Source organism: Mus caroli, chromosome X, assembly GCF_900094665.2.
Source record: "Mus caroli chromosome X, CAROLI_EIJ_v1.1, whole genome shotgun sequence".
Taxonomy (NCBI): domain Eukaryota; kingdom Metazoa; phylum Chordata; class Mammalia; order Rodentia; family Muridae; genus Mus; species Mus caroli.
The window spans coordinates 67,146,868-67,155,937 of NC_034589.1; the positions used below are offsets into that span (position 1 = coordinate 67,146,868).

A 9,070-nucleotide genomic window follows, 5' to 3' on the forward strand; every position below is an offset into this window, starting at 1 on the left:
CTCCCTTCCTTCCTTCCTTCCTTCCTTCCTTCCTTCCTTCCTTCCTTCCTTCCTTCCTTTTCCCTTCTTCCTACTTCCTATCCCACTCTCCTTCTCTCTTTCTTTTGCCAGACATAAGATGGTACCTCAGGGTCTTGTATTTAATAGAAAATCACTCTACTCCTGAGCTGCATTCTCAGCTCATATTTGGTGAGTCCATCAATATCACATAGTCTATACTACCTCCTTGGAGCTCTGACTTACAGTGCCAAAGCAAGCTACATTTGGCCGTAGTGTATCTTCAAAAGGGACTATGAGATGTTTAGGCATGTTCTAAGAGGAAAGACAACTCATACTGATAGAACTTGTGTCAACTCTGTGCCTTTTTCTGCAGACCACAGTCTGTGGCAGCTGACGATGACACTTCCTCAGAACTGCAAAGGTTGGCAGAGGAGGATACTCCACGCAGGGGAAGGGGTGGCTTCCGAAGGTAAGTCATCCACTTAAGCTGACCTGTTACCTCTTCTGTTCTTGGGACCTGTCAAATGGATACTAGGCCCTCCTCTTAGCTGCACTAGACTTTTTAAAAAGACTCTAGACTAGTGGTTCTCAATTTTCAGGTCAAAACCTCTTGGGGTGGGTTGAAAGACCCTTTCACAGGGCTTACATATCAGATACCCTGCATATCAGATATTTACATTACAATTCATAACAGTAGCAAAATCACAGTTATGAAGGAGCAATGAAAATAATTGGGGTTCACCACAACATGAAGAACTGTATTAAAGGATCTCAGTATTAGGAAGGTTCAAACCCACTGATCTAGATGCTCTTCAAAGGCAAGCTGAGAGTAGGAAGGAGAGGCCTCCCTTCATATTTGGCTGCCTCAGCACTAGGAAGAGGGTATGCTTTACAGCAAAAAGACATATATGTAGGGTCTCAAAGTAGTAGGCCTTGTAAGGAAATCAGGAAGCCTGGGATAGGCTTTGTATTGGCCTGTTCTGATTCTTTACAATCTCTTTCTTGCCTTGAAGATCTTCTGTTTGTGCTTCACAGTGAACTGAAAAGTCACATGACACAGGAAATCTTTGGAAGACCATCCTCCCCCACAGGATGTACTTGAGATCATGCTTAAATCCTAATACTTGCCCACAATGCTGGCCTCTTTCCAGACCTTACCATACAGGAAATAGTGGCCTGGTCTATTTCCCTCTTTTCTCCTCTCCCTCAACAGGCAGTGAGCACTCTTAGGTCTTGTTTAAACAGCACAGTTGTTTGTTTGTTTGTTTGTTTGTTTGTTTTGGCACAGACTCCTTTCTTCCCTCTAGGATTGTCCGCCTGGTGGGGATCATCAGAGACTGGGCCAACAAGAATTTCCGTGAGGAGGAACCAAGACCTGACTCCTTCCTAGAGCGTTTCCGTGGGCCTGAGCTCCAGACTGTGACAACCCATCAGGGGGATGGCAAAGGCGACAAGGACGGCGAGGGAAAGGGCACCAAGTATATCTAGCTAGCCTTCGGGGGTCGGGGGGTGTCCAAAGGCTTCCACACCTGCTGTGGGAGATTCTAACCATTATCAGGGGCAGTACAGGGCTGTGCCAAGCTCTGTGATAGTAGATAAAGAACTGGGGAAAGATGACCTCCTGTTTCTTTTTACTCTGAATATTTCTATTGTCCTCATCCAAGGCCTCCACAACAGCAGTGATCTCCTTACTGTGGGAAACTGGAATATATTTTCTCACCATACTTATTCCCTTGTTAGATATTCTTTTGCTGCCTATGAAGTGAATTTGGGCAGAAGAGGTGCTCAGCCAGGGGCATACTACCTCAGCCCTAGCTTCAGAAGTCAGTACATGATGATCAAGCAGGGAGGCATAGTCACAAAGTACTATTGAAGCCATGCTCATTTCAGCTCCACCATGGTCACAAAAGCAGGTTTTTGAACAGACTTATGTGGGAGCCAGGGGCATGAAACTCAGGTGATTAAGATGAAGATGGCAGTGGGAGATGGGGAAGTAAAATGTAGAATTGGAGGGTCTGATGTTTGAAGAATAAATAGATGATAATGGATGTCTGGACAACATTCACCATCTCTGGTTAGTAGAGGGAAAATGTTCTTGCCAAGTTAAGATGAAGCATCTGGGAAAGTGATTTGGAGGCGGAAAGCCAGAAAACAGAAAGGGAGGATGGGAGGGAAGTGCATACAGATCACTAGCCCAGAATTTCTCTCTTTTTTCCAAAGGGACTCTGTGAACAGGCTTAAAGCTCTTTTACCATCCTGAGCTACATACTCCTCAGACCCCTGAAAGCCTATCTGTGCTAAAAGTTCTGCCCTTGATATGTTTTCTGGGCAAGGTCCTTTCAGAGGACAGGGGAGGCAATGAAACTTCCAATGATCAGAATGGTTCAGAGCCTGGTATTTGGCTATGGGTTGCTATAAAAGGAAACCTTAAGACAACATACTCCTCAATACACACATCATCTTAATACATTGATGTTTTGGAGAATTTTGGCTTCTGAAACTTTGAGTTCTAGTAACCTAGTGACCTCTATTTGTCTCTTCAGAAAGAAATTTGAACTGTTTGTTTTGGACCCAGCTGGAGACTGGTATTACCGTTGGTTGTTTGTCATTGCCATGCCTGTTCTTTACAACTGGTGCCTGTTGGTGGCCAGGTGAGCATGGAGGGACCTGGGTGGGAGTGATCACAGAAACACAGTCCATAGGAAGTGGGATTAACATCACAGCAATCTCACCTCTAGACAGGGAGTATGCAATAACCCAGTGCTTTTTCTAAAGTTTCTGATTCTTGATGAATTCTCTTATCTATTCTGTTACCCCAGTGCTCCCCATTAGTCACTAAGCCATTAAGTCTGCATGTTGCTCCTCTACCTGGTACTTTAGTATAATCTTCAGCTACTTTTTCATGCACGGCAGTATAGTACTTGGCAAAGCTATCCTCCTCTAACCTCTGGAAAAGCTACAGTAGTCTTGCTTCTATGCCTTGCAGGTACACTTAACTCTTACAGTACATCTGCCATACTTGCAACAAGCAGGATCCTGCTATACTACTCTTTGTTCTAAAACCATTTACTAGCTCCCAATTGTTCACATGATAGAGCTCTAAGGTTAATCTTCAAGGCTGACTGAACTTGGACTGAACAGCAGTCCATATAACACTGTATGCTATGGCAGTCCTTGACTGGGCAAGGGTTGCCTGCATACTTAGTATGTTTTGTGCTCTGTGCTGGGTGTATATGAAAAGCAGGACAGGCATAATTTCTGCATTTTCAATGTTCTCAGCTAGACTGTATGTAAACATGCAACAAAAGAAATGAGCAACCAGGGACTCAGGTAGTAAGTTAGTAGAGAATTAACCATCATAATGGGTCTATCAGAGACTTTAGCTGAGAGCTTGGTGGGAAGTAGTAATCTGTCCAAATATGTGAAGTTGGCAGAAAGAGCATTCTGGGCAAAAGGAACAACAGGAGAGAGGCCCCTATCTCTCAGTGGCCCAGTATGGCTGAAGGTTGTGGTCCAGTTTGTTCTGCACATTGTGTGGGGGTTTGGTTCTAAATGTGACCATTCTCCCTTTGGACTAGTACATAATCAAATCTCTCTCTTCCTCTTTCCCCTCCCTAGGCCCTTCCCTAGATTCTACCCACTCATTGACCGGTTTTGCCAGTTCTTCATACAAGGCTCCTGTAGCCACTAAACCTTTTCTAGTCTCACCACCTCTAGCTTAAACCCCACTCCTGTCTATAGTCTCATCCCGCCAGGTTTCGATAATGTGTTCAGTAGGAATCTATTGAAGGAATGAATAAAGAAGCCAGTCGGCTGTTCTTCTAATGCCTGGTTCTGTTATTTAACTTATACCACTGATGACTTTCATTCTGGGTCCTTGAACCAGGCATGTGGCATATAGTCATGACTAAGATGTGTTCTGTTTCTGGAGCTCAGTCAAGAGCACACAAATGATGAGCAATGGTCACTGATAATATACATGTAGTGATGTCTACTTAGTAATAAGAGTTGAGGTAGAAGTCACTAGTCATTGTCACTAAGCTAACTGTGGCTCACTCATGTCCCTGCCTCATGAAGTTCTCCCTACGGACATGGGTATACCGTTTAGGACCACTAGGGGATCTTACCAGGGTCTGTTAATGAAGCCAGTCCTGTCCTCCTACAGAGCCTGCTTCAGTGATCTACAAAGAAACTATTTTGTGGTATGGCTGGTGCTGGACTACTTCTCAGACACTGTCTATATTGCAGACCTCATCATTCGGCTGCGCACAGGTGAGTACCTGGGATGTACAGGCAGCATCTGAACTCCCAAGTTCAAAGAACTGAACCGAAGAAGGTAGACCTCTGCTAGGATCCACTTTAAATCTTATAGGTTCACATACTTATGGAGGTTAAATCTGGTAGTGGTTTCTTAGGGTTCTTCTGATTTTTCTTGATTTGTGGTTTTTGGGAAGGAAATCTAAGTGAACAGTTTGTTCCTTGTTGAGAATTATCTTGGGAGACATAGGACTGAGGATAAAAGTGACATGTTGGCTTATATCTCTATCAGGCTTCCTAGAACAAGGGCTCCTGGTCAAAGACCCCAAGAAATTGCGAGACAACTATATCCACACTTTGCAGTTCAAATTGGATGTGGCTTCTATCATCCCCACTGACCTCATTTATTTTGCTGTGGGTATCCACAGCCCTGAGGTGCGCTTTAATCGTCTGTTACACTTTGCCCGTATGTTTGAGTTCTTTGACCGCACTGAGACACGTACCAGCTACCCCAACATCTTCCGAATCAGCAACCTGGTCCTCTACATCTTGGTCATCATCCACTGGAATGCTTGTATTTACTATGCTATCTCTAAGTCCATTGGCTTTGGGGTTGACACCTGGGTTTACCCCAACATTACTGACCCTGAATATGGCTACCTGGCTAGGGAGTACATCTACTGCCTTTACTGGTCCACACTGACCCTCACCACCATTGGAGAGACACCACCCCCTGTAAAGGATGAGGAGTACCTATTTGTAATTTTTGACTTCCTGATTGGTGTCCTCATCTTTGCCACTATTGTCGGAAATGTGGGCTCCATGATCTCCAACATGAATGCCACACGAGCAGAGTTTCAAGCCAAGATCGATGCTGTCAAACACTACATGCAGTTCCGAAAGGTCAGTAAAGACATGGAAGCCAAGGTCATCAAATGGTTTGACTACTTGTGGACCAATAAGAAGACAGTAGATGAACGAGAAGTCCTAAAGAACCTGCCTGCAAAGCTTAGGGCAGAGATAGCCATTAATGTTCATTTGTCTACTCTGAAGAAAGTGCGCATATTCCAGGATTGTGAAGCTGGCCTGCTGGTGGAACTGGTACTGAAACTTCGTCCTCAGGTCTTTAGTCCTGGAGATTATATTTGCCGTAAGGGGGACATTGGCAAGGAAATGTACATCATCAAGGAGGGCAAATTGGCAGTGGTAGCTGATGATGGTGTAACTCAGTATGCCTTGCTGTCAGCTGGGAGCTGCTTTGGTGAGATTAGTATCCTTAACATTAAGGGTAGCAAAATGGGCAATCGGCGCACTGCCAATATCCGTAGTCTGGGCTACTCAGATCTCTTCTGCTTGTCCAAGGATGATCTTATGGAAGCTGTGACTGAGTATCCTGATGCCAAGAAAGTCCTGGAAGAACGTGGTAGGGAGATCCTGATGAAGGAAGGTCTACTGGATGAGAATGAAGTGGCAGCTAGTATGGAGGTAGATGTTCAGGAGAAGCTGGAGCAGCTGGAGACAAACATGGAGACTTTGTACACTCGTTTTGCCCGCCTGCTGGCTGAGTACACTGGAGCCCAGCAGAAGCTCAAACAGCGCATCACAGTGCTGGAGACCAAGATGAAACAGAACCATGAGGATGATTACCTATCAGATGGGATAAACACCCCTGAGCCAGCTGTTGCTGAATAGCCATAGGTGCCTATCCAGCCTTGCTTTGACCCCAGGAGTTAGAAGTGCTGTATAGAACTTTACATTTACACACATTATGCTCATGACCCTCCGAACTCCCAAAGCCTTGATGAAGCTTAAGGTTTTGGCTACATCTTGGAGTACCCCTCCAAGTCCAGCTAACAGCCAAGCTTGTGGATAATGGAGATCATGTGGGTTGAATTTCTAAGAACGTGACCTCCTAAGTCTGACAAGGAATCAGAGAATAGCTAAATTGTCCTTCCTGGGGCTTTTCTGGGACTAGATAACTAGACAGTGTTCTCTGAAGAGCACTGCACCACAATGCCTGACTCCATTTAGCTTCTTTATATTGAGTCACTCCCTACTGCATTCTGCCCCAAATACCTTTTTTAATGTGTTCTCTGAACAGCCTTTTTCCATGCACTTGTACACATTTAAGAATTGGCTGCAGACACTGGGCCCCCTACCCTGCCTCCCAAGGCATGCAAGGTCTGTGAGGGGAGTGGTAGGGTGGGTTTGAGTGTTGGTGCTCAGGTTCATACTTCCTTGTCAGACAATGTCACTCTGAGAAGGAGGTGGCTGGCAGCTTTGGCCATCACACCTTATGCACACAAGTTCTGAAGAGTTTGTGAAGGCTACTGCTGCATGAGATACTGTGAATTAGAGGCACTTAAAAGTTAATAAATTCCTTTCAGCTACTCGTGGTTATTGCTCAACTCTCTTTCCTCACATTTCCTTCCCCTCACCCAAGAGTTTCCCCGCTGGCATGTATTTAGGCATCTTTCTCTGCCCACCTGAGCCTCACTGCTCTTTTAGGACTCATGCCTGAATCCAGATCTTTGTAGAAAATCCTTTTACCTACACCCACTCCCCCATTAGATAGCTTCACATTCTATAAGTTCCCACAATTCTCAGAGTACCCCCTTTCCTGGTTCTTATATTGTGTGTCCAGTTTTGATAGACTTGGTTCCCCTTCCAGACTGTGAGCTTTACAAAGGTAAGGAGCTGTAGCTTTGGTGACATGTCTTCCACAGAGGAGGCATTCAATGTTTATTTGTTTAGAGAGTAAGGGAATGCTCAAGTGAATGAATATGGGAAAGAAGGAATACAAGTGACGTAAAATCATATGCTTCCACCTGCAAGCAGTCACATTCACAGAAAAATACTGACCCGCTTCCTGTTCAGGCATGCTATTACTCACTCATCCACTTCCCATAGGAAAATCATATGTGAAATTTATCATCTGAAACATTGTATAAAATCAATCATCAAACCTTTCTCATATTGAGAAACCCAGTATCTATGAAATAACTCCCTATTCCACCCACCCAGTTCATGACAATGGGAATTGGATTGTCTACAAATGTGGCTGCCATAGGAATATCATATAAATGGGATCTGGTAGCATTCATTCTGTGTCAGCTTACTTCACACAGTATCATTAAAATGCATCCATGTTGCATCACATGTTATGTTTCCTTTCCTTTTTAAAGCCCAAACAATATTTCAGTGTATGGATATGACACACTTTACTCATTCAGCCAGCAACTGAGGAGTATTCAGTTTCTGCCTATGATTTGGCTATTGAAATACTGCTATAAACATGGATATGCAAATATCCTGGGATTCTGTTTTTAGTTCTTTGGGAGACACACATTTCTTGAAGTGGAATTGTTGGGTCTTATGGTTTCTTTTATTTTTAGGAACTGCCACACTGTTTTGTTCAATTTTAATTTTTCCATATCCTTGCCAACATTTACTTTCAGGTTTTGGATATGAGCCCTCCTCTTGGGTGTGAGACAGTTATTTATTTTGGTTTTGACTTGCCTTTCTCTTATGAGTTATGAATCTGTGCATTTTCACGTTTGTTGGCCATTTGTATGTCTTCTTTGGAAAAATATCTTTTCAAATTCTTTGACCACTTTCAAGTCATCAGATTGTAAGTGCTATTTATGTATTATAAATATCTTTACCACATTTGCAAATATATTTCCTGTCTCTCAACTTGCCTTTTCACTCCCTTGACTGTATCTTTCAATGCATGGTTTTTAAATTCTTTTAACTGTGCTTCTTTTAAATTCAATGCAGTTTCTTTTCTCACCCCCTGGCTTACAGTAAAAAACCTTGGCGAGAGGAAGTTTCACCTAGAGGGATTTGTAACATTACACAGACTCAAGTCTTGGGCTTAAGGTGGTAACAGTAGGGAGTTAGCACTGGTGACGGGTCACTGCTTTGTATGTGCTTGGCTTCTCGGTTGTGCTATTATGCTGGAAACAAGACTGTAAGCTCTTCAGCTTAAGAGAGGCCCAGCCAACAGGGAGAGAAGCCCCTGTATCCGAAGCCCTGGGCAGCTGCTTGCCATGATGCTTGTTGCTAAGGCTGCACTAAATTAATGTTTTTACAAACACTGGAACCGGCACAAGACATTATTCTTGCATGCTTAGAAGAACACTAGTGCCAGAAACAGGTGGCTGGTTATATTGAAAATGCTTATCTTCCTATCAGCAAGAAAGTGGTAGTTTCTCTATGGAGTCTGGTTTACCTGCAGCCAAGCCTCAGAGCTGCTTGCTTGCTTTGACCAAGCAGGGCTCTCTAGGTTTAAAAACACAGACTTTAATGCTCAGCTTCCCTTTTCCCAGACATCCTTGTATTTCATCTTCCACAACATTTTTCTGTGCATTAAACATCTATGTTCCCTTAATCTTAAGTGTGAGGTGTGTGTGTCTGTGTGTGTGTGCGTGTGTGTTTGTGTCTTGTTTTTGTGAATCTGTTAGGGACATGGCACAGACATCCGGTGAGCCTTTGGACGTCAGCCTAGTCAGACAGTGTCTATTTCTGACCAAGCCCCATCCACCCCCTTTCCTCTGTTCTCTCAGCAAGATCGTGACTCTCTGCTGCTTGTTGCTGGCCGCCACCCCCGCCTCTTTCTGTAACTGGCTGTAGTGAAAGAGCTGAAATACATTTTCCATTGTGTGCTATGTTTATTCAGCACAACATGATGTTCTCTGCTCTTAGTTTACAAATGTTTAAATTGGAATGGTTTTATTTTTTTCTGAAAATATCCACCGAAGATAATTTGCCCCACTTGTGCATGACCATCAATTTTCTTTTGTATTGGTGA

At 43.8% G+C, this 9,070-nt stretch overlaps 1 protein-coding gene across 1 annotated transcript in view; it reads left to right on the forward strand.

The window, feature by feature from the left end:
- The window catches only part of Cnga2 (cyclic nucleotide gated channel alpha 2), an 18,036-nt gene extending 11,389 nt beyond the window's left edge, over positions 1-6,647 (forward strand). Inside the window, exons 3-7 of the mRNA XM_021153913.1 lie at positions 374-469; positions 1,308-1,478; positions 2,544-2,651; positions 4,166-4,272; positions 4,550-6,647. Coding sequence (XP_021009572.1) covers positions 374-469; positions 1,308-1,478; positions 2,544-2,651; positions 4,166-4,272; positions 4,550-5,949 — 1,882 coding nt within the window. The 3' untranslated portion in view covers positions 5,950-6,647. The remainder of the gene's footprint in view (positions 1-373; positions 470-1,307; positions 1,479-2,543; positions 2,652-4,165; positions 4,273-4,549) is intronic.
- Positions 6,648-9,070: the final 2,423 nt, after the last annotated feature.